General features: G+C 41.3%; 1 protein-coding gene across 3 annotated transcripts in view; it reads right to left on the reverse strand.

Moving 5' to 3' along the window:
• Positions 1-3: 3 nt before the first annotated feature.
• Positions 4-25703, reverse strand: part of tp53bp1 (tumor protein p53 binding protein, 1) — a 30926-nt gene continuing 5226 nt past the window's right edge. For 2 of the 3 annotated variants that reach the window (XM_053491543.1, XM_053491544.1), the window contains exons 9-29: positions 25048-25183; positions 24868-24962; positions 24610-24779; positions 22812-24027; positions 21601-21717; positions 21320-21520; positions 20600-20666; positions 19227-19316; positions 17416-17680; positions 17262-17321; positions 15585-15734; positions 15257-15477; positions 5897-6028; positions 4908-5272; positions 4613-4804; positions 4307-4480; positions 2992-3180; positions 2813-2907; positions 2520-2716; positions 1232-1368; positions 4-311 (exon numbers count right to left, since the gene is read on the reverse strand). In XM_053491543.1, the coding sequence (XP_053347518.1) occupies positions 127-311; positions 1232-1368; positions 2520-2716; positions 2813-2907; positions 2992-3180; positions 4307-4480; positions 4613-4804; positions 4908-5272; positions 5897-6028; positions 15257-15477; positions 15585-15734; positions 17262-17321; positions 17416-17680; positions 19227-19316; positions 20600-20666; positions 21320-21520; positions 21601-21717; positions 22812-24027; positions 24610-24779; positions 24868-24962; positions 25048-25183 (4454 nt within the window). In that variant the 3' untranslated portion in view covers positions 4-126. The remainder of the gene's footprint in view (positions 312-1231; positions 1369-2519; positions 2717-2812; positions 2908-2991; positions 3181-4306; positions 4481-4612; positions 4805-4907; positions 5273-5896; positions 6029-15256; positions 15478-15584; positions 15735-17261; positions 17322-17415; positions 17681-19226; positions 19317-20599; positions 20667-21319; positions 21521-21600; positions 21718-22811; positions 24028-24609; positions 24780-24867; positions 24963-25047; positions 25184-25703) is intronic. The other variant, XM_053491545.1, reaches the window with a different exon arrangement.

Raw genomic sequence — 25703 nt, forward strand, 5'->3', positions numbered from 1 at the left:
ACCCAATGGAAAAAAAGGAGACGCACAGTTTATTATGTCAAAAACAGTTTTAAAACTATATACAGTAAAAGCAGGCAGGTGCTAAAACAGTAAAGGATGTTTAAAAAAATACAGACGGGACAAATCTTAAGAAGAGTAATCATGATGGTACTCAGGCTGGCTGTCGTAGGCCAGACGTTCCCCACAGATCACACACTGAACGAGCCACTCCAGAGACACCATCGGCGTGTTCGTGGCCATCACACACTTCAGGACATCCACAGGACATGGAGATACAGCCACGACCAGATCTAACCCCTCCACAGAAATATCTGTAAACCATGACAAAGGAAACCACTGAAATTATAGACGTTGGGTATTCAGATTAAACATTTTTATTATCTCTGAAATAGTCAACAATTTGGATTAAATCCAATGTCTTATTGAAAATTCAGTAAAATTAATTAAGCTATTTCCCACAATTCCTACCAAAGACCCATGTTCCCTTGTAAGTCATACGTTTCCAAACAGCTGTGTATCACAGGCAGACTTCAGAGTTGATTCAATTTTCAGTACCATTAAAGTTTGTTGGATTTGTCTCAAGCAGCTATACTTCATACTACTTAAAGTATTTAATGAACTTTGAAATGCTGTGTTTCTTTGTCATTAATTGTTTAAATGTCATTTCACGTACAAAGCTTCTGTGCTCCACACCAGTCCAGTAGGTGGTGGTATTATTACACCAACCATACAAACGTATAAGAATAATCTATACTCTTGTATTTGCGGAGGGTGCAAGCAGTTTACCTGGTGCATTAAGGAATTTGTCAATTTGTACAGTACAGTGAATATTTTTTGGCATATCCCATGTAGGGAACTGGGGTCAGGCGCAGAGGTTCTGCTGTGATACAGCGCTCCTGACAGGCTTAAGGACCAAAAAGTGGCAGCTTGGTGAACCTGGGGCTTAAACCACTAACCTTCTAATAAGTTACCCAGAGCCTTAACCCACCTGACCTCCCCATAAACTGAACTGATCAGTGAAAGACTGATTAAATTGAATATTAAATTAAATCTTACAGCTTTACTCTTTACCACACTTTCCAATTTCCTCCAGACCCCTACTGTTTCTTAAATAATGCAATTTCTATAGCTGCTTTGTGGAAAAATATGCTGTATATTGTAATCATATTATTATTATTATTATTATCATCATCATCAAGTGGCATCTCTAAGTGAACCAGGCAGCACCTACCAGAACTGTTGTTGCTTATTTTATGTTGCTTGACCTTTGCAGCCCCACACATGGTAAGCAAGGACGTCCACAAATCCACACGATCTTCTGAAACCAGCAGAACCTTCAAAGCTTTGAAAGGGTTACAGCGTGTATGCCTGTGGATAAATATAAATATTTTAAAAATCCTTTTGTATTATAAGGTAATAAATGTTTTTCAGGTTACAGCACAATGAAATAATAGCTTTCTAAGAATTCGTCTTTCTGGAAATTATCTCCATACATGACAGCAGTTACTCATGGAATACATTTCTGTGAAACTGTTTCCATCAAAGAAAAGGAACCACTAAAAAGAAAATTTACTGACTGATTTACTGAAAGTCCTAGCATAAATAATGCTAAAATAATGTAGATCCAGTTTAACGTATTAAGACATTATATTAAAATATATTTACACAATGCCGTAAAAAAGTCTTGCTGCCCCTCTTCTCTTTATATTAAATCAAGTGATTTTGATTAAATGAAAGAAATCTAAACAAATATTTAACCATGCTGCAAAGTGCCTAAATATACATTATATTAGTAGATTAAATAAGTTTGCAGCAACCTCGTTTTCCCTCTCGTCTGTTCCAACCACTAAGCGTTCAGCATCATCAGAATACTAATAACCAGTCTGATCATCCGTCATCATCTGTATCTGTTTTTCACTGGTTAATGCCTTATGTTAGCCATTCCTTTAGGCTTGAATGCCTCATGTCATGTGACTTTAATATAAACAAACATTGCTCTAAAACTGGGCAGGTACAGGAACTTTAGTGGAAAATCAGAGACAAGATCTTTTCAAAAATATGAGTCAAAAAGTCCTTTATGAAGCTTGAAGAACAATTATTTGAGACTACATAAAAAAAAATTTGTTTATAAAAAAAGGTCTGGCTATGAATTACTAACGTGTCTTAGACAATACTGTATGTTAATTATTTTTTTGACCTGTGCACTATACTATAATAATAAAATTATCAAACTTTACAGAAATGCCTTTTTTAAATAAAATGATTTAACCTAACTGATTTGATGTTAAAATTATCAGTTAATCGATAAACCTAACTCAATGTTTCATTAAAAAATGCAATATTACAGCTGTTTTACTGGCACACATCCATAGCATACCTATAAATTGCAAGGCATGTTGTTTACCACAAAAATTGGTCTTCTAGTATCATCATATTTACCCAAATTATCACATACTCAATCGAAATTTATATATATTTTAAAACTACTTGTCCAGGACAGGATGCAAGTCATGAATTACCATTCTATGATTCGTTTCTCTGGCCCCACTCCGGCAGGGAGCAGGTAGTTCCTGTAGTTCATGAGCTTCTTCTCTTGACAGCAGTCACGCACCCAGACCTGAGACACACAGGGCACTCCACCCGCCACACACAGAAGGTAGGTCTGCGTGCGGCAATGCTTATCCGCAATCAATAGACTCTGATATGCTGCTTTACACTAAACAGACAGAACACACAGGAACCTTTAGACTTGACGGTGTTTAAGTGCTGCAGAAATAATCCAGATTACTAGACATACCAAATAAGGTCTTACCTGTTCTTCATTAAACTCCGGCAGGATCATTCCTCCACCAGCCTCTAGCTGCCTCTCTGTGTACTGCTTGTTATATGGAGCAGTTGGCACATATTCTAACAACATAAAAGGAAACAGAAAGAGTCTGCCACAGCTCGAAAAAATAAAGAGTTGTGAAAATGATACGCCTTATTTCTCACCTTCCTCTGCATCGCTAGTAGTCTGTTTGGACCTTCTGTCATTGTCAGAGGATGCAGTTAGCATGAAGACAAAGCCCATGAAGAGAGATGTGCTCTCAGGAAGAGAGCCGTGAGTCACGAGTAGGTCACTGGGGTCAGAGGGCAGCTCAGCTCCGCTCCCAGACGTGTCCAAAGGAGCCATTCTCAAACCTAAAGCCACATATTAAGACAGAAGTATAAAATATATAATGGTATATATTAATAAAGAATAGGTCAGGAGGATTTTTTCTTTTTTTCATCTTGCCTAAAAAGGTGCAATTTTTATGTTCTTAACGTAGCTAACAAGTAATGAAGGTCTCTCACAAATTACATTTTTGTATAAATCTATGCTCTAGACAACACCATTATCAAAGCTCTGTGATATTATTTACATAAATAATTTAGCAGAAATCATAAGTACTTAAAAATCTAAGAACCTTATCAAAGTTCAAAGTGTGCTTTTTTAATTTTTTAAATGGGTAAGACTTCAGGAAGAAATATGTATCATGTAATAGAGAAATATTGTTCCAATTAAAACTAAGCAATGTATAAAGATTTGAGCATGTATTAATGGAATATATTTTAGGTCAAAGGACTTCCATAACTTGTTAGCCACATTATAGTTACATGGCTATAGCACAAAAATAAAGAAGTAATTCATCAACCACAAAACCACATTTAGAACAAAAGAAACCCAGAATAAAATAAATGTGGTTTTTTTTTTTTTGTGGCAACATCATTTTTTATAAAAACACTAGAATCCAATACACCATACTTAGTGATTTCTTTTCAGTGGAACATGCAAAATAAAATGAACCACCACCCTGTGAGCATACACACACCAATTCCACCTGCCGTCCCAAGATCTACATACCAATATCCATAAGCCAGTTGGAGCTGCTGCTCATAAAAGCTCAAAGAAAGGGACCTTGATTCATGTTTGTAAATGGTTTGTCACAAATTTATGTAAAATCTCTGAGGTTTGTTAAAACACTAAGATACTAAACCAGAGTACATGTTTCTCTCAAATATTAAAATACTAATAATACTTTTCAATTATTAATACTTAAAATATTCAAATCTAATGCAAATTTTTAAAAATGAGATTAAAATGCGGAATGTCTTAGAAAATAGGATTAATACAATTTCTACCACTCAAAGAAACAGATAAATTCATAAAGGCATCATTAAAAGCATTTTAAAAACAGGAACTCTAAAATGAAAGTCCTCGGTTCAGGCTGCTCTCCTGAAGCTGCACGTCATTATTCTCTGTCCGGACTGTGCACGGCATCCGTACCCGATCTGGCCCCACCCCCTCTGCGTCCTCTCTTTGCCGGTGTCCTCTCGTCCTCTGTAGAACTTGCGAGTTTCCGTTTCCCCGGGGTTCTTGGGCTGTTTGTGGAACTGCTGTTTGGTGTTTCAGGCCCGGGCCTGTTTCCACGGCGACGGCGCTTTCCTTCTACAAGGTTATCTACAAGGAGATTATGAACTGTTAGCACATATAGGCTCTTTAATTTACCCCTCTGCACCCCCCCCCCCCCCAAAAGCTTGATAAACTTGAAAGTACTTATGAAAGATTTATGAGAAGAATGGTGGGACACACCAAGGCTAATATCGGATGCCATGTTCTGAGGAGTGGAGGGTTCATATGGGCCGAGGCCAAACTGTTCCCTTAGGCGGTTGCCCTGCTCCATGGTAAGAATCACTGCAGTCCTGCTGTACCATGTGCTCTGGCCATCTTTCTCTATGCAGTACAGCAGCTCGGCACCTTGGCGCTTATGAGCCTTCACGATTCCTGTCAGCAGAACACATACATGCAGAAATGTTAATTCATCACTGGTACTTGTGGAAAAAACTAAGGTACATCATTAAATCTCTGTTCCTCTCTAGCCTTTCACCTGTGTTAAAGAACTCCTCCTCTGTCAATGCTGTGACTTCAGTCTCCAGTGGAATGGGGTCACACAGCAGGATGTCTTTCCCCTGTGCCTCACACTCCTGATTGTCGTCGAACAGGAGCCGGAAGCGGTTCTCTCCCAGGTCCCGAGTGATGGTGCCCGAGTAGAAAAAAGAATTGGATGACCACTTGGCCATCACACGGAGTCCGATGAAGCTGCTGCCCCCTTGACTGTTTTCTGGGGACGTGGTGTTCAGTGTATCCAGGCGACTAGGCGGGATGCGGGCATTTGTACGATTGAGGTGCTCGTCTTCTGACGAAGACATGGCCGGGCCATGGGCGCCTCCTCTCTGTGCTGATCTTCCACCCCTGAGTGAGCAGCAGCAGCAACAATCAGCAAGAAAGTCAGTCAGCCATAACAGCGATGGCGATACAATTAGGCTTATTACTAAGAGGGTTTGAGAGACGAAATGTTAAAAGGATTTAAAAGAAAGCACACTAATTGAAAAATGTTAGGAGGAGGACATTCCATCCATATGTTTATGTAAGTATTTAGTTAAAAAGAAGAAAAGTTAAATAAAAAAATATATATATTGAATTCTTTTTTTTTTTTTACAAATTTTACAAAATGTCAAAAGGTTTTCAAACATGCCATTTGCTTATTGTCATAGAATATGTTTTTTTTTCCCCCCCAAAAAAAATTAACCCAGCTAAATTTTTGTTTCAACCAAGAATTCTCCCTTTGGTGCATCATTCCATATTAATAAATAGAAAATCTTTAAGGACAAACTATTTTTTTTATTCTGTAAAGTTGCTTTGTGGCAATGACCAATGTTAAAAACACAATACAAATAAATTTTTATTTAATTTTTCCATTTATTTTCACTTAGCATTCGCAAAACATTTGGATGAAATTTCACTACCTTTCCCATTAAGTTTTAAGAGGCTTTTTACGGATAAAATTATGTACGGAACGAATCAGTAAGCCCTCACCTGGAAAGTGGACCTCGTGAGGGGGGTCTTCCTCGACGCCCGTGGCCTCGGGGGCTTAGCGGGGCAATGGACGGAGAACCCCAAATGCCTGTTAGCTCTGACCCCACTGCCTGTCTACCCCCTCGCCTGGGGCTAAGAACATACACACAGAGACACACAGACGGAGGGGTCAACAGACACGCCCCCAGCCAGCAAGTGTGTAGAAGCAGCAGTGGGGAAGTAGCTGTGCAGGCCATGAATTTATGTTACGATACAAAATTCTGATACCGATACTTTATACAGTATTGGCCAATAGCATGGAGACAAAAATTTTATTTAATGTTTTAATGACTTTTTTATTTATTTTCTATACCGCCTTATCCTATCAAGGTCACAGGAAGCCTGGAGCCTATACCAGGAGACTTCTTCACAAGGCAGGGTACATCCTGGATAGGGTGCCAATCCAACAGACAACAACCCTTGACAAAGAAGGTTTGATGCCACAGCAATAAGAATTCAAATTTGTTGTTTTATGCAACGAAATTTCTACTCTAAAGTCAATATTAGGTGTGAACCTGCTGGATTGCTTCCTAAAGATCATATACAAAAATCTGCCACAAAAGTTTGCAATTCGCTTGAGAATTCCCTAGTTTTAGGCTTTTTTTTTTTAGTGCAGAGGTGGACACCAGGCTTCAGAAAGTAAAAGTCCTTCCCCATCACTGTTGCTTTCATTAACTAACCCAGCTGATTCTAACCAGTACAACTCTTCAGCCAGATAGGTGAGAACTAATAGGTAGGTGGTTTTGGGAACTACTCCACATGACTTATGGTGTCTTAATACTTTTGGCCATCATTGTATAGCATATCATCATTTTCAAAACCTTCTCTCTGAGAATTTGTTATATCGGAGGCCTAATTAGTTTGTGAGAGACTGTACTAGACAATGTTTTGAGGAGACTAATTAGATCATAATCTAGGACATAGACTAGGAGCTGTGTCTTTGTTAGGAAGAATGGAATATAATATAGCACGGATCATAATTTTAGTTTACAGAAAAAAGATGAAATAAAAATGTTCCCTTTCAGTCGATTCACTCGGTACAACACATATAGTATGGGATATCACGCCCTCTCGTGTCCTGGCTGAAGCCACCTTTATTCACGCCGTAAAGGCAGGCAAACCTGTGGTGACGTAGGTGTAGCCCCGCCTACACCTATAAACCATCGTCGCCACGGTTGACCCTCAGTTCTTACGCTCTTCACCTCGCTGTGAACACCTTTTCCGTAGAGTTTTCTAGGTGCTGCTAGTAAACTCTACGTTTTACGTTGAAAGACTGCGCTTAAAATCAGCTTAACTGCTCTTGTTGGCGTTAGCGACAACAGCCTCATTTTGGTGAGTCGTCTACCCGCGGGGCGCTGACTTTTAAGTTTTCTGACAGTCAGAACATTAGCGACATCTCAGTTAGTTGGCTTCTGTTTAGACTGTGCTAACAGCGCTAGCTAAGATGAGCATGCAAGCTAATGTAGCTAAGAAGAGGTCCGCTGTTCGCCCCTGTCCTCAGGAGTGCGGCTTCTCCTTGCACGAGAAGGACCAGCACGAAGCGTGCCCCGTCTGTCTGGGGATTCTCCATGCTAGGAGAGTTCTAGCTGAGCCAGAGTCATGTGAGCTTTGTCGCCAGCTCCGGCGTTCAACGCTGGAAAGACGGGTCACGTTCGTGGAAAGGACCCTGGGGAGAAATACAGTCGCTCAGCAGGACCCCCTCCTTTCCGAATCAGCAGTCCCAGCTTCGCCTGTGTCTGCTGACGAGGAATTTCCGTCAGAAGTCCCCGCACCTAGCTGGGCGGACCAGATGGAGTATCTCGAGGGTTCGGAGGACCGTGGGCCCTCCTACAGCGCTGGCCAGCAGCCAGGCACCGAGCAGCAGGCTTTCGAGGACGATGACGTGCTCGACATCGGCCTAGAGATACATGGCTTGTCGGAGGACGAGCATGAAATTCTGCCGCCTGCTCAGAGCTCCGCTGCTACTGCGTTAACCGCTCGGGGCGACACTTCATTTTTTGCTCTCTACCGCCGAGCGGCTGAGAAGCTGGAGGTGAAGTGGCCCTCCCCGCAGCCGGCTCAAAAACCGTCAAGGTTCGCGGGATTTTTTCTTCCTCCTGAACCGACAACAGTTAAGAACTGCTTGCCCATGTTTCCCGACTTTGTCGGCGAATTAACGTCGTCATGGAGCAAGCCGCTGTCGACCCGTGTATCAGTGCCCGGTTACGGACAATATTTGGAATTAGACGGAGCTGAGAAGGCAGGACTAGTTAGCCCACCGCCAATGGAGCCATATTTGGCTGCTCATTTGGCACCCTCGCACAATCATGGAGTGTCTGGACCTACTCTCCTTCCGTCTAAACATTGTAGACTCTCCTCTGCCCAGCTGGAGAAGATTTACCGCGCTCAAGCGGGCACTGCTCGTGCGCTCAATTCCGCTACGCTGCTTCAAACATATCAGGCAATGTGTTTGGCAGAGCTCGGCTCACTGGTGCCTCAGGAGAGCCCGTTCTGTGCGCTGCTTAACGAGGTCAGGACAGCGACAGACTACATTTTGCGCATGTCTCGTTGTGCGGCTCTTTCCCTCGGAAGAGGGATGGCGAGCGCAGTGGTAGCACAGAGGCATTTATGGCTCACGCTCTCTGACATTCCTGATAGAGACAGGGCTGTCTACTTGGACGAACCGCTGTCTGCTGAGGGTTTGTTCGGCCAGTCACTCGATGCCATTCAGGCAAAGTTTGACTTCAGAAGGACCCCCCACCAGGCGTCCGAAAGGATTCAGCGACTAGGAGGAAGAATCCTCACTCCTCCTAGCTCAGATTTTAAAGAGAGAGGAGCTCTGGCAGCAGGGAGACACTGTTTCTCCTCTCTCAATGCCGCCCAAGAGGCCGCTACGTTATGTTCAGGAAATCAGTCCCAAACGGCGCTGCACTTCCCTAACACAGTCTCCCAAGCACAATCCCCCCCCCTCACACACAAGTGTTTATGTTCGAGTTATGAACCCCAGTTGGGGCGTGTTAAAAAGTTCTCAGGGACTTACAGCAAGTACCCTCGATGTTTGCAGTGTGATTGCCCCAAAAATGGTGCACTTTGTAAATCATGTGAATGTTACATTATTAAAACCAATAAAGAATTTTCCTCTTTACAATGTTGCAGAACAAAAAAGCCCAGTGCCATCGATGAGGCTGCACTCTGGCGAAACGCCAGGGGGCAGCAGACCCCTTTCAGAAACCAATGCGGGCCGGTTGGCGTCCCACGTTCTCGAGTGGCGCGCATGCGCAGTCTCGACATGGGTGCAAAACACAGTCGCTATGGGATACCGACTGCAGTTTCGCGTAAAGCCACCGCGCTTCTCTTCCATAATCAACACCGAGGTGTCGGACGACGCCGCAGCGGTGCTTCAGGAAGAGATAAATTCTCTTCTGAGCAAAAGGGCGATTCAAGTGGTGCCTCCTTCGGAAGCGAACTCAGGTTGGTACAGCCGGTATTTTGTCGTTCCGAAGAAGGGGGAAGGACTGCGTCCTATTTTGGATCTGAGAATATTGAACACGTTTCTAAGAACGTACAAGTTCAAAATGCTTACTCTGAGGCAACTGCTAAATGCAATAGGCCCGGGAGATTGGTTCACTACGATCGATCTCACAGATGCTTATTTTCATATAGCGATCTTTCCGCGCCACAGAAAGTTTCTGAGGTTTGCATTCGAGGGCGTGGCCTACGAGTACCTAGTGCTGCCGTTCGGCCTGTCACTAGCTCCCCGAACGTTCACGAAGTGCGCCGAGGCGGCGCTGTCTCCTCTTCGGGAGAAAGGCATTCGCATATTAGCCTATTTAGACGACTGGGCACTGATAGCGAGCTCAAGCGAGCAGGCAGAGAAACAGACAGCACTAGTTCTGTCTCACATTCAGACTTTAGGGTTCTCAGTAAATATGCAGAAAAGCTCACTGATTCCGAGTCAACAGTGTTCATTCCTGGGTCTGGAGATATGCTCCGTTACCAGCCGAGCACGTCTCTCAGAGCACAGAATAGCCGCGTTTCAGCGCTGCCTTGCTCTGTTTCAGTTGCAACACAAACTTCGTTTCCGAGTGTTTTTACAACTAATGGGAATGATGGCGTCTATGATCACTGTGGTGCCTCTCGGGCTGTTGAACATGCGTGCGTTTCAGCGCTGGGTGCGCTCTCACCGCCTATGTGCGGCGCGCCACCTCAACAGGAGGCTGACGGTGACACCGTCATGCATGTCAGCCCTTCTGCCCTGGAGGGAACCCAGGCTATTACGTCAGGGCTCTCCGATAGGCAGGGTATCGTTTCGCAAAGTGGTGTCAACAGATGCCTCCCTCAGCGGCTGGGGCGCTCTGTGCGACGGCTCCGCGATCAGGGGGGCGTGGTCACAGAAACAACGCAGGCTTCACATCAACTATTTGGAGCTGTTAGCAGTGTTCTTAGCCCTGAGTCATTTTCGTCTGGCTTTAACAGGCCATCATGTTCTAATCAGGACAGACAATACAACAGTGGTGTCGTATATAAACAGACAAGGGGGGACTCGTTCACTTCCCCTGCTGAAACTATCTCATTCTCTATTGCTATGGTCCAGTGTTCATCTTCTGTCACTCAGGGCCACTCACATTCCAGGGCACCTGAATTTGGGGGCGGACCTTCTATCCAGAGGGGGCCCGCTTGTGAGGGAATGGAGATTACACCCATGGGTGGTAGCTCAGATCTGGGAGCGCTTCGGCAGGGCAGCAGTGGATCTTTTTGCATCCAAAGAAAATGCTCGCTGCCCACTATTCTTCTCCATAACGGATCGCAATGCCCCACTGGGGATCGATGCGCTGGCACACTCATGGCCCCCAGCTCTATTGTATGCTTTCCCTCCGGTAGAACTGATTCTGCCTGTCACAGAGAGGGTACATCAGCAGGGCCTGTCACTAATCCTGGTGGCACCTCATTGGCCGGCGAAGTTGTGGTACGCAGAGATAGTCAGCCTGCTAGCAGCAGAACCATGGAAACTTCCTCTCCTCAGGGACCTTCTGTCTCAGGCAGGGGGAGAGGTAGTGCACCCGCGTCCCGAGCTGTGGAACTTGCACGCTTGCCTGTTGAAAGGTCCAATTTGTTAGCAAAAGGGCTTCCCCTGAATGTGATTGAGACAATCCAAAGTGCTCGGGCCTCGTCTACTAGAGGTTTATATGCTTACAAGTGGCGAGCATTTGAGCAATGGTGTCAAGAACATAATGTTCTTCCATTTCAGTGCTCCATGGTGGAGATTTTGTCTTTTCTACAAGAACTATTAGAGAAAGGCCTTTCCTTCTCTACTATTAAAGTGTACTTGGCGGCTATATCAGCCTGTCATGTTGGTTTTGACGGAGTGTCACCAGGGGCTCATCCGCTGGCAGTACGGTTTTTAAAGGGAGTGCGACGTCTGCGACCCACTACGAGGTCCAGTGTTCCGTCTTGGGATTTATTGTTAGTGCTTGAGGCCCTCTGTGGTCCTCCTTTTGAGCCAGTTGAGTCTATAGATATGAAAATTCTTTCATATAAGACGGCACTTCTTCTTGCTTTAGCATCTGCTAAACGAGTGGGCGATCTCCACGCTTTGTCCGTGCATCCATCCTGTACGCAGTTTGCTGCTAATGGGTTAAAGGTTACTCTACGGCCGAACGCGGCCTATGTACCGAAGGTCGTCTCCACTGATTATAGCTCTATGGTCTTTGACCTTTATAGCTTTTTTCCTCCTCCTTTTGCTTCTGATGAGCAGAGAAAATTGCATAATTTGTGCCCCGTACGTGCACTACGAGTGTACATGGACCGTACAGTAGATATGCGCTTATGTGATCAACTGTTTATCTGCTTTGCCAGTCCAGTAAAGGGTAAAGCGCTGTCTAAACAGCGGCTTTCCCATTGGATTGTGGAGGCTATTGCACTAGCTTATAGTAGCAAGAGTGTCCCATTGCCTCTGGGTGTGAAAGCACATTCAACGAGAGCTATGGCAACATCATGGGCTCTGTTCAAAGGAATGTCTGTGGGCGAGATTTGCGCGGCAGCCAGTTGGTCCTCACCACACACTTTTGTCCGGTTCTACCGACTTGATATAACGGCCCCCTCGGTGGCTCATTGTGTCCTCTCTGCGGGGTCCATAATGCAGTAGAGTAGCTGTCAGGGTTCTTGTGACTAACTTTGATAGATACTCGGCGGGGCGTGAATATATGTCCCATACTATATGTGTTGTACCGAGTGAATCGACTGAAAGGGAACGAATGGTTATGACTATAACCTCTGTTCCCTGAAGGAGAGGAACGAGGTACAACACATTGCTGCCCCGCCTCATAGTTACGCTCGGCGAAGAGCGGCTATCGAACTGAGGGTCAACCGTGGCGACGATGGTTTATAGGTGTAGGCGGGGCTACACCTACGTCACCACAGGTTTGCCTGCCTTTACGGCGTGAATAAAGGTGGCTTCAGCCAGGACACGAGAGGGCGTGATATCCCATACTATATGTGTTGTACCTCGTTCCTCTCCTTCAGGGAACAGAGGTTATAGTCATAACCATTCGTTTTCTTTTCTTTTCAAAAGCATTAAGGTGCATTACTCCCTGCATGCAGTGGTGTGAGTTTGATTAATAAACGTAAAACCGTAAAGAATAATTTGAGACATGTTAATTTTAATAGATTTTAATTTGGTAAAAAAAAAAATTTTTTTTGGTCAGTTTTGTTTCTCCATAGTATCCTAAAACAGCGCAATATTTTAAGTAACCTGTGTAGAGGACAACTTTCATCTTGGTAGAATCAATCATTTGCCCAAGCCATGCACTTTTAAGACAATCCCTAACTGACTCCATTACTATAATGCACTGTTGATCAGCATTTTAGAGATTAAATTCAGTGCAGTTTAACCAGAGAAAATATAAAATGACTTTCAACTACTCGATTTTTAAAGAAATATACAGCGGGGAAAATAAGTATTTGACACATCAGCATTTTTATCAGTAAGGGGATTTCTAAGTGGACTATTGACACAACATTTCCACCAGATGTTGCCATCAAGCCAAATATTGAATTCATACAAACAAATCAGAACATTTAAGTATACAAGTTAAACCATAATAAATAAAGTGAAATGACACAGGAAATAAGTATTGAATACATGAAGATAACAAGGTGCAAAATGACATAGAAAGCCAGGAGATCACCTGAAATCTGTCAGTATTGATAGAGAAATCCTGTCCCCTATCAGTACTAATTGATATCAGCTGCTTTAGTCCTAATTGATGGCCTATAAAGGCTTCTCATTACCCAGAAGGCACACAGGAAAGACTTCATGATGGGTAAAAGCAAAGAACTCTCTCAAGATCTTCGTAATCTTATCGTCGAAAAGCATTTTGATGGGAATGGTTATAGGTGCATTTCCAGAATGCTGAATGTTCCTGTGAGCACTGTGGGGGCCATTATCCGGAAATGGAAAGAGCATCAGTTCACCATAAACCAGCCACGATCAGGTGCTCCACGCAAGATCCCTGTCCGAGGAGTCCAAAGAATAATCAGGAGAGTTCTCCAAGAGCCAAGAACCACTCGGACAGAACTTCAGGAAGACCTTGCATCAGCAGGTACTGTTGTTTCAAAGAAAACTATAAGCAATGCACTGAACCGCCATGGCATCCATGCACGCTCACCACGCAAGACTCCATTGCTGAACAAAAAGCATGTCAAGGCTCGGTTAAAATTTGCGAAACAGCATTTGGAGAAGCCTGTGGATTATTGGGAGACTATAGTATGGTCAGATGAAAGCAAAATTGAACTTTTTGGCAGTCATTCTACACACCATGTTTGGAGAAGAAATGGCACTGCTCACCACCCCAAGAACACCATACCAACAGTTAAGTTTGGGGGTGGAAGCATCATGGTTTGGGGCTGCTTTTCAGCAAGGGGTACTGGCAGACTTCATATTATTGAAGGCAGGATGAATGGAGAAATGTACTGGGACATTCTGGATAAAAATCTGCTGCCATCTACCAGGAAGCTAAAAATGAAAAGAGGGTGGACATTTCAGCAAGACAATGATCCCAAACACAAGGCCAAGGAAACAATGAAGTGGTTTCAAAGAAAGAAAATCAAGTTGCTTGAATGGCCCAGTCAATCACCTGACCTAAATCCCATAGAAAATCTATGGAGAGAACTGAAGATCAAAGTTCATAAAAGAGGCCCAAGGAACCTTCAAGATTTAAAGACCGTTTGTGTGGAAGAATGGGCCAGAATCACTCCTGAGCAATGCAGACGACTGGTCTATCCATACAAGAGGCGTCTAGAAGCTGTAATCACCAACAAAGGCTTTTCTACAAAGTATTAAATAAAGTGTGTTCAATACTTATTCCCTGTGTCATTGCACTTTATTTAATATGATTCAACTTGTATACTTAAATGTTCTGATTTGTTTGTATGAATTCAATATTTGGCTTGATGGCAACATCTGGTGAAAATGTTGTGTCAATAGTCCACTTAGAAATCCCCTTACTGATAAAAATGCTGATGTGTCAAATACTTATTTTCCCCGCTGTATATTTTGTTCTTTTGTCAACAGCCATGCTGCTGCATTTAGGGGCTCACCTTTTTCACCCAGTTTACATCTGAAATATCTTCACATTTCACTTCAGGCCACCTCATTACTGCAGCCATCTCTTAAAGTCTAATATCTGAATAAGATGCAACAAAGCTCAGATCTTATCACGAATTTCTTGATATTTCCTGCAGGTCGTCTTACAAACTTTATCGGAATTCGTCGCTGCTAGGTCACACACACAGCGTCATTTCTCTCAGTGTCGTGTTTAAAGAGAAAGATTTCTATTAGCCAGATCAAATAAAAATTTGCATTGACAGTATTAACGGTTTCAAAATGCTAGTATAGTACCATTTTTAAAACTCCAGTACTGCAGTGTTTTTGTACCATTTTTGTATCTCAGAGAGAGAGAGAGAGAGAGAGAGAGAGAGAGAGACAGAGACTAAGAAAAGAGCTACTACTGACAGCTGCATACATTTTTAGGGATATCAACATCAAAATAAAAAAAAATAAAAAAATGTTGCGATTCTGTAGAACTACCAGGTCTAATAGTAAGACATTAATGTACTACTTTGTATGCCAATTCCTCTTGAGGCAAATATTAACTTTAGTAGCTGTATATAATAATTATATATATATATATATATATATATATATATATATATATATATATATATATATAATTAAATCCAGGGCATGTACACAACTTTCAGCAGAAGGTACAAGTATTAGTAGTGAATGGTCCTGGTGTTAAGGTCAGACAAAACCATAGGACAGACTCCACAGTAACTTACCTGCCAGTCTTGGCTCCACGGCTGGAAGGCATGATGAAGTTAGTCATCCCGCTGGGCGGTGGACCTCCGCTGCTGGTCCCACTAGAGCTAAAATGGGAGGCAGCCTTAGATGAAAGAGAGCTCACATCAGCCAGGTCCCCTGAGGTCATGGAGCTTCCTGTACGTGAGGGAGAGATATCGCTGTCCATGACACAGCGATCCACCACCGGCTCTTCAGACTCCTGGAGATGAGAAGATACGATATGATAAAGGAAAATACTTCTGAATTTAGTGAGATCCTGATCTCACTGCTGAAGCTCCCTGTAGGATGCACAAACGAGTGCCTCACCTCAACGACCTTACGGTCCACCTCCCTGCCGTCTTCATAGTACACATCTGTAATAATGCGAGTGATGGTGGTACGCACTTCTTGAATGGTGCGGACATGCCTGCGATGAGAAGGACCTGATTGTGAGCGGGTTGGAGTGACTGGATCCATCTAAAAATGAAAAAAGAAAAAAATACAAAATGTGTATATATATATATATACACATACACACACATATATATACACACACATATATATGTTTTTTACACTAAACAAATAGCACTTGGTGATCTTATAACTTGACAGTGGCATGTGTATTACAGTTACACATTATGTCGGCATCGGGGCTCAAACCGAGGACCTCCTGATCAGCAATTCAACACTTTTTCCACCGTGCTACCCCTGCCCCACATTGTATGATTAACATGTCATGAAATACTAGAGATGGGGGGGAAAACAAAAACTTTATTCAAGTATGAATCACGATTCTTTTGCGTGGGGATTCACGTCATATAGTTATATAGTCAGTGGCCAGAAAACCGTCCAGAATTGGCTGGTTTACAGTTTTCAACATTTATTACACAAGTCTCAAAACACTGAGTGCTAATTAGTCAAAAATGGCGTGCATTAGAAGCCGCACACTAGTGATGCGGGTCCTGCTTTTATGAAATCATTTGGCCTGGCTCAGCTTGCCCCGCACCACTGTATCTATTTTTATAAACCCGCCCCGCCCCGCACCGCACCCGCGACCATTAAATAAAAAAAATATTATTTCAAAAAATTTATTTCAGCCTGAAAGTGCTTGGAAACAGTCTTCACTTTTATTTCTGTTTTTGTTGTGACTGGCAGCGGTAGCTGCTTGGCGCTTTTGTCACTTGTCACGTGACGTGACCTTATCAAAGAACTTAAAATATAAAATATGAAAATAAATATTCCCAAATATTTAATATAGGCTATAGGTAATTGCACGCAACATGGATTTTTTATTTAATTTTGTTTTTATTGACCCGCCCCAACCCGCCCCGCAAATAAAATAACAATTTCTTTACCAGCCCCAACCCGACCCGCGGGTTACCAGAAGCGCATCACTACCGCACACACCTGCGTGCTCGCAGCCCCTCAACATGCGCATGCACACTGTTGAGTTTTAAGACTTTGGGGGAATTAAAGGCAGTAAAACAACTGTTTTTCTTAATAATTCTGCAGACAGACTATTTACACATGATCATGCCATTTGGTAGGAGTGAATTATTTGCCACGTTTGTTTTGAAATAATAATTATGGCAGAGAACAAAAATATGTGCTGCTCAGTTAAAAAAAAAAACTAATATATATATATATATATATATATATATATATATATATATTATAAGTAACAGGCTACATTTAATTAATCAATAAACTTAAAAAAACCTGTAACACAATCAAGTGAACATGTAATATTAAATCAGGATATTTACAAAATTGCAATACTTATATAATAATGATCTTAATCGAATGAACACTTTTGAATCGTGATATTGTATCAGGATATGACTGGTGATACCCATCCCTAAAAAATACTGTCACTTACCTTTGTACAATTTCAGCACTGTCTCTAAAGCAAATTTAATTTTAGTACGCAAGCAAGATAGTACATATATAATCAACATTTCAGAATCGCGGATTATTTGATCTTATTAATCAGAAGTCACTTACCCTGCCTGATGGGAGCTGTGGTCCAGACACATCAAAGCTGATTTGTTGCGATACTGCCTTCTGATTAAAAAATAAATAAATAAAAACAAAACAGTGCTTTAAATCTGTTTAATTCCCCATTATGATACAGCTTACTGTATGCCGAGTATCTTACTTTGTTGAGAGGACTAGTTGTTGAGGACAAGTCCACACTGGTTTGCTGTGAAACAGCTCTCTGCCGAGGGTTGCGAGGTGGCTGTGCAGAAGTGCTGGGAGTTTCATGTTCATTAGCTGTGGAAGACTGCTCCTTAGCCAGAGGTTCTGAGAGCATCGCAGTGCCGTTGGCCTGCCGTAATGACTGGTCTGGTTTACCATTACCTACTGCCTCAAGACACGGATCAGGGTTCTCGCTGTGTAAGAGGTCACTTTGGCTTAGTGGTCTGGTAGTTCGGGGCAGAGAAAGGAATAATGGAGATGGGTAAAAAGTTAAACTACTTTAATAGGTTTGAAGTGTTTAATACCTAACTTTTATACAATTTAAAAAGAATGTCTGTTGGACCATGACGTCTATAAATATCTTAATAAGGCTGAGGTAACTAAGTAAAATAGTACAAGAGCATCTCTATACCTTAAATCCTCAAAGAAAGCACTTGTTCTTTATTTTTTTCCACTTTAAGCATAAAACTTAATGCTTTTCATAAAATTGTAACAATATACTCTGGGTGACAGCACCTCCAATCAATATCATAAAACATTTTACCTCGATTATGACTAATGAATAATCATTTAGTCATTGGCTTTCGTTATTTATTTTTCTTGTTTGGGTTTCATAGTTCACTGAAAGGTTTGTACTGTAATAATGCTCAAGTATTAAAGCTGGGATTTTTTTTTTATTAAATGAATGTTTCCCTTATTTTACTTCAGTATTGCAGACTGACAGTCATGTGACTACACACATGGTAGCATCTTTTTAAGGAGACAGTACATGAAAACAGTTGAGAAAATGATAACAAAAAAAGAAATCATAATAATTATAATTGACACGGGAAACATTACATCATTTAGAGGCTCTGAATGTCAGTTTTGATTACTTTTCCATTAACTCAAAGGCCTACTACATGTCCTATTAAAAACATTTATTAGATTGAACAAAGCCTGTTAGATAGCCTAGATAGCACAGTTATAGAGGATCTTGTAGATTTCAGATGGGTAAATCCTACAATAAGCTGTTTGAGAGACTGGTTAAGTTCAACATGTAAATTATATACCATTGTTAACCAAAGAACCCCCTACCCAGATTACACTATTTATTACAGAATGACGAGAGGACAGTCTGGGAAAAAACACCACCATCTCTAAACCTTAAACTCACTGAACTCGAAGAAGGAAATTTGTTCAACGTTGTAACTGAAAGTCTCCATATTAACTGAACAGTTGTCTTTTAAAGGAAAACGTATCAACTAAGTAATCTGCCAAATGTACTGTCTTAACTGGAGACCATAAAAGAGGATTCGTTACTGAAAATGCCTATTAATAGTTTTTTCACATCATTCCTTTTCTACGATTGGCTACAGACTAAGAACACAGAACAGATGCCCCCCTGGGCACTTCAGATGGTGTAAGTAGGGCACACACACCATTTCACTACATACTATCAGTCTAAGCAAACAGGGCACTGAAAAAAAAAAAAAAAAAATGTAATGGTCTCCTAAAAATACCCGGCACCAAAGGAGTTCTATTTATAACCCGCACAAAACCACCCAAAGTCAGACACGCTCCAGACAACCAGGAGGAGAATAAAAAACAAAAAACTATAGCTTTTTAAATCCATATGCCTTATACAAAACATCATCAGCACGTACAATAATAATGCTGTAGAATTAATCTCCGCTCTTCTTTCAAATGGATGAAGCTACTGCTGTGATTTTAAACCAATGCAGTAAAAAGTTGAACAAGTGACATCATCGTGCAGAAGAGCAGCCATACCTGAGTGACAGATCACTGGGCTCCTTCTCTTCTTCGCCCACCTGTAGCTGTCTGTGAACCTCACGAACCCGAGTGAAGATGGACTGAGGGCTGAGATAAAAGATACAGAGCAGATTTGAAACATAAATAAACATGTATATACACATATACTTAAGTGTACATATATATACATATATTATACTAAACTTCCAGTCTCGCATATTATTTCGCACATCAATCCCTGCTATCTGTTTTCACCCAGATGAGGATGGGTTCCCTGCTGAGTCTGGTTCCTCTCAAGGTTTCTTCCTATTACCATCTCAGGGAGTTTTTCCTTGCCACTGTCTTTGTCGTCCTAGGCTTGCTCATCAGGGACAATCATATAATTTTTGATTCATACACATTCACATTTCATACAAACTTAATTCTTTTGATTGTGTAAAACTGCTTTGTGATGATGTAAATCGTTAAAAGCGCTATACAAATAAAATTGAATTGAATATACACTAGTGATTAATAAGTTTTAGCTGGCGTCAATTATTTTAACCCTAACTGATGCTTTAAGTAGCTTCTCATTTATTAAACAACCATGACAGAATATGCATTCCGTACTCATGAAGATGTTACTGTGTTGCAGAAGGTTTAAATTATTGCATCGAAGATAGGGTTGCTATGGAGGTTATTGGAGCATCGGATAATAGTCACATTGTTTGATGGGTTCAGATTGACCCTATTAAAGAATGATGTGTGCATCAAGGTAGGAAGGGAAGGAAGTTCTGACCTTATTCCCACTGAAAGTCTTGGTGATGTGCTGGAGAAAAATTTACAGAGTGCTTTGACTCTCCTATTATTAGTAAAAGACCTTAGCTAAGCCCTAGATGGAAATAAATGTAATTTTGCAAAAGGTTGTTGAAACAATGGCATAGCAAATGTGTGCTGTCATTAAAGCTAAAGGCAATCCAATAAAATAGAGTAAGCAAAGACAACGCATCAATTTAGCCAAAACACGTTGAGAGTGGCAATACTTTTGCTGTGAATTAGAGACATTTTACTACTTAAAAATATATGCAATATATTTGTCATAAATAAATATTTTCAAAGTAATAGATAAAAATGTTGCATCTTCTACTGGAGTAATTCTATAGTTGAGCACATGTGTATATTTAAAATCTTTTATTTTTGTGGATTTCTTGTTAGTGTTATCTGTTTATCATGCAAAGTTCACACCCACAAGCTGTGCAAGAATATTAAAAAAAAATTTTTTTTTAATGAGCCATAAATGTAAGGGGACGATGAATCAGCAGCTAGAAGAGCAGAAATATGGCATCTAACCCCTCTCTCTCTCACACACACGCAAAAATAATCTTTCTCACATAGCAACCACCAGACATTACCTGGTAACAGCCTTGGCAACAGTAGTAGCCTTGGAAACGGAGCCCTCCTCATCTGATAAGGACGGTTCTGGTAATACATTTGCAAAACATCAGAAATTGCAACTAGTTGCTACAACAAAGGCAACTTTCTCTTCCTTACGGTAAAAGGTGTGAACATTTATACATTTACAGAGTGTTTTGTTTTATACACTGCCTGGCCCAAAAAAAAAAAAAAAAAAAAAAGCACCATTTTAGTATGGTCATTGCGTCAACCAAAGAAAACAACTAAGGTGATTTTAAATCACTGGAACTGGGTTAAGAACCATTTAACACATTATCAGAATTTTGGAGGATAGTAATTAACAGCCATGTAACCATTAGAAAACTTCTCGAATCTACTCTGAAAAAAGACTTTGGTTTGCTAGGGAGCATAAAGATTAGACTTGAAGTCAACTGAGGACCTAAATGTACAAAAGATCAGGTTATCACATCAAATGACTTTTTATTACCTGATGGCACGACCATATTCCAGCAATCAGATGGGAAAGAATGGTTCTTAGAGCATGAGGAATCATTTTAATACATGAATTGGTGACCACATCATGTTTTTAATCAAAGATAGGGGTAACTGAACAAAATCTTAGTGTGCGCTACGTTGTTGTTTTATTGGCCAGGCAGTGTAATGTAATGTAATGTAATGTGACTCAGAATGAAGAAGCCAGAAAAAGGGTGCATTCTTACTTTGCAGGCTGAAGCGTTCAGACCCTGAGCTGCCTTCTTCTACAGGGGTTACCACCTTCATTCTGAGACTCAGTTTCCCATCAACCCCCTGTGCTGCCAGCTCCTCTCCATCCCCGCTCTCCTCGACTGAGATCTCACTGGCTGCCATCGTCGTCTCCCTGGTGCAGTCATCCTCCGGCCGATCACGGAAAGTACTTGTTTCTGCAACATGAAAATAAAATTGTAATTAACACTGATGCAAGTTACAGAAAACAGGTATGTCATACAATCGGGACGCTCACCAATAGGAGTGCTGTGGAGCGGTGTGTTCTTTAGCTGTCTGACGTGTGGAGGAGTTGCGCTCGCAGCTGGTGCGATAAGCTCGCCCTCTGTGGGAAGCGTGAAGTGGAATGGAAGGTCTGCCAAGCAAAACAGCAAGCACAATCAAAAGCATTATGATTCCACATCACATGAAATATTGCCATCTAAAAAAAAAAAATGTGGCAAATTCAGTAATGTGGAAAACCTGGCATACCACTGGGACTATAATAACAACCTATAACCTAATAAACTATATCACACAGCTATTTATCCTTTGCAAACACCTGACTACCATGACATAGATTACAACAGTGGGTGGCAGGAGCACAGTTAGCATTTTATAAAATGTGAAACTAGTTGCTCAAATAAATGCAATTACTTAATAAGGACATTTCAAGCTTGCTAATTAATAGCTAACTAATTGTTAACATTACAACATGGATAGTTCAGAAGCAATTCGCAACAATTTAGAAACAAATAATAAGGAAACAAAATGTCTTTTCCCCCTGAAAGTGCTACCATGACTAGTTTTGTATGTGGGTTATGGCACTGTCATCTACCAAGTAACTATCCTCTCTGCCAGCCAGATGTGGACAGGATCATGGCAGACAGACGCTGTGACATCACATGCAAAAGTTCAATATCAACAGCCAGAAGTACCACAAACATGATTATTTTACTTACTATTAACTACTAACTGGTTTATTTCCTAACATTTAGGTCTTTGTGCAATTTTCCACATACAGGAAGGTATTCGAAGATGACATATATATTAAATATCTATTGGTCAACTACAAAGTCCATGGTCAATATTTAAACTGTACCTATTGATAATAATACATTTATTATAATCAACCCATGATATCCAAAACTACCAAAAGAATACCTGTGCTGTCTAATCCTTCCTGTTAGTAATTGGTATCCCAATAAAATATACTACAAATATGAAGGAAGCTGTACAAGAACACTATTTTAGATGTTTGGCCTTGCTGTGACATTGACCATGTTTAAATCATTCTGAAAATCTAATTTCTGCTGGTCAAAATAATAATTCTGTATTAACCCTATAATATTCTTACATTTTTTTGTAGGTTGTCAGTGCTTTCCATTTTACTTAAGGAGCTCGACATTTTAAGTAATGGTTTTAAAGCTCAGGTTTTAAACTACTTGTGTAGTTACTTGTGTATCCTACCTTCTGAGCTGTCACCCAGGCTTTTGTTGCCCACATTCAGAACCTGTGATCCTCCACCGGGTGCTCCCTTACTAGCCTGTGCATCACTGGAAACAGCTCTACTGGCCACCTGCAAATTCTGGCCTGAGCTGTTTGGCTGGGAGCCTGTGACTTTTCTTCCAGGTTCAGATTTCTCCTTCGGGGACCCCCTGACAGGCTGTGAGGAACTTCTAAACAGTGGTGACTTCTCAACAGGCTCTTGCTCCTGGGAGACCCTCTCGCTCTCGTCCAGGACTATGACACCGAGGCTCTCCTCAGGCTTGCTGCTGACTGGCTGGGAGTCTTCCGCTTCATCCTCCATTTTCTCTGGAGACTCGATCTGGCTTTGAGAAAGCGCCAGGCCAAACCCAGAGCCTTCAGTCCTGCTAGTGCTCTGTATCTCTCCTTCGTCCATTCTGTCCTCATCGACATCCTTAGTGCTGTTAACATTGTCAAGTTTTTCACTCTGAGACATGGGCTGGCTCAATCTTCGGTCATGGTCGACTACTGGTTCTCCTTCATCCGGAGGATTTTTGTGAGAAAATATGACAGACTGAGATTGGGACTGAGAGGGAACAGGACTTGTGCTAGTGGGTCTCTGAGCCTGTTCTTCGCTTTGTGAGCACCTACTCAAGGTCAAATCTTTACTCAAGCCACTTTCATCTTTCTGCTGGCAGGCTACAGTGTTCGAAATACACTGAATCTCCTGAGACTTAGCCACGCTGTCATTTATTACCTTGTTTAGCCCCTTTGTCGACGGCAAGGACAGCTTTTGAGAGGAATATTCTTCATTCTCCGTAGTTTTCAGGTCAGCCTCCTGAGAAATCCCCTGTAAATTAGCAGCTTTATTAAGGCCACAATCTGTGCTGCTTTTGTCCGTTTTGTCATCGTGGTGCACAGGGACAGAGTCTCTCTCATCCTTTCCTACCGGCCCCTCAATTTCCTCAATCTGTGTGGCCTGACTGTCATCCTCCACAGTGAATGCTTGAGTTTTCTTATCAAAAACACTATTTTCACTCTCTAGCTCCAACTGGAAACATGCAGCCACTTGAGGAGCCTGGCTTTCTGCAGGTTGTTTGAATGCTTCCGCATCAAGGATTGAAGATTGACTTTCTTTTGGTGCCTCCTTTTTCCTTAAATCCTCTGGACCTTGACTGCAGACCCAAGATTCCAAGGAGGGAGTAGGCACAAAAACATCCTGCAAGGCAGTAACAGCACATGTTAATGAAGGAAGTAAGACATAGATTTTATGCCACAACCTTTTTTAATGCTTAATTATTGAGGTATAGATAGGGTTGTTTAAATTAAAGCAGCTCTGACGTTAGTACTGACTGTAAATTTAACCACAAGTTTGTGTTATCGAACTTGATCTAATTTTGTTTCTATAGTTAAAGTAACACACTGTTAATGGTCAGTAAGTTTTCAGTCATGGGAAAAGTTTTTAGGATTTGTGCTTTGAGATTTCTCCATAACACAACAAAATGCTTTTTTGAAAGCGAGAAACTTGTGACGGGATGACCGTGTAATAACTGCTGTAACAAATGTGATAGCAGGAGCGTTTTTAACAACAATGTAACCCTCACCAGTATGATGCGTCATGCATTAATAAATAAAAAATTTAAACCTCTGACAAACTGCTATGGGATAAGAGGAACAAATCACTTTGAGGACGGGCTGCTATAAGAATAAACATCACACCATCAGTGTTAGTTATTTTATTAATTTTTCAAACATTTTGCAAAAATTTGCAATGAAGCATTTAATTATCTAAAATTCTTACATGTGAAAATTCAGGCTGAGTTGGCAAGGACAAGCTTTTCTCCAAGGAACTCTGGGATACATTTGACACTGCGGTCTCTGGGACAGGATCCACATCCATTGGTTCTTCTTGGCCTTTTTGTGCTTCATCATTATGGGTCCCAGAGGTGTCCTTTGCTGGTTCTGTAGTCTCTTTAAAATTTAAATGATAAGAAAAGCATTGAGATCAGCCTTTGTTACATCTTGTATACGAACATTTCCTCTATTTCAATAGTCCTACCTTGCTCATTCTCTTGTCCTGTGGGTGAACTTGGAATAATGTAAGGTGTTTGGTATAGGTTGTCCTGGGTGGCTCCCACAAAATCCTCAGACTGCCTATTGCACATTTACACTTACAGTAATAAGAACAACATAAAGACACTAGAAGACGATGATTAGCATTAGTTTATGGATGTCTTACTGTGACAGGCTTTCCTGAACCAATGTGTCTTGGCCGGATGGCTGCAGTACGCTGATACTTTGAGCAGGAGTGCGGGTTGGAGTCTGCTGGTGATGCTGATTCTCAAGCTCTGCTACTGTGCTGTCAACCTTAGAGCCTGAGAAATGAAAAATACAGTTGACAAAAGGCAATATTAAATAAAAACATGTAGATATATACATACAAAGTTTACTGAAACATGCATTTCCTATAATTTAAAGCGAAATGGAATTGCTGGTTGCTGTAAGACAATATATTGGAAGAAATGCTTGGTATTTATTTTACATAGTGATTTTTTAAAATTAAGTACATCCTAAAACCAATAATACAATGGCCGTCAAACCAGTGAAATGCTGGGATAAGTGCATTAGTGTAGCAAGCGATTATATATTGAAATGTATTTAATATTTAAACTCTGCTTATTCTGCACTCTAAACTATTCAAACCCTAAGCTACCTACGTTAGCTTATATTACAAACAGGAAGTGACCTTAGAATTTGGAAGGATGTAATGTTACTTTTGTTTGATGTACACTAACAGGAGGAAAGAAAAAAATGTAAACATTAAAGTGTCTAAAAATACAATACAACAATTCTCATTACAAATTGTGTTACTGACATCCTAACTTCTAGATACAT

This window comes from Clarias gariepinus, chromosome 3 (assembly GCF_024256425.1).
Source record: "Clarias gariepinus isolate MV-2021 ecotype Netherlands chromosome 3, CGAR_prim_01v2, whole genome shotgun sequence".
In the NCBI taxonomy this organism is placed as follows: Eukaryota; Metazoa; Chordata; class Actinopteri; order Siluriformes; family Clariidae; genus Clarias; species Clarias gariepinus.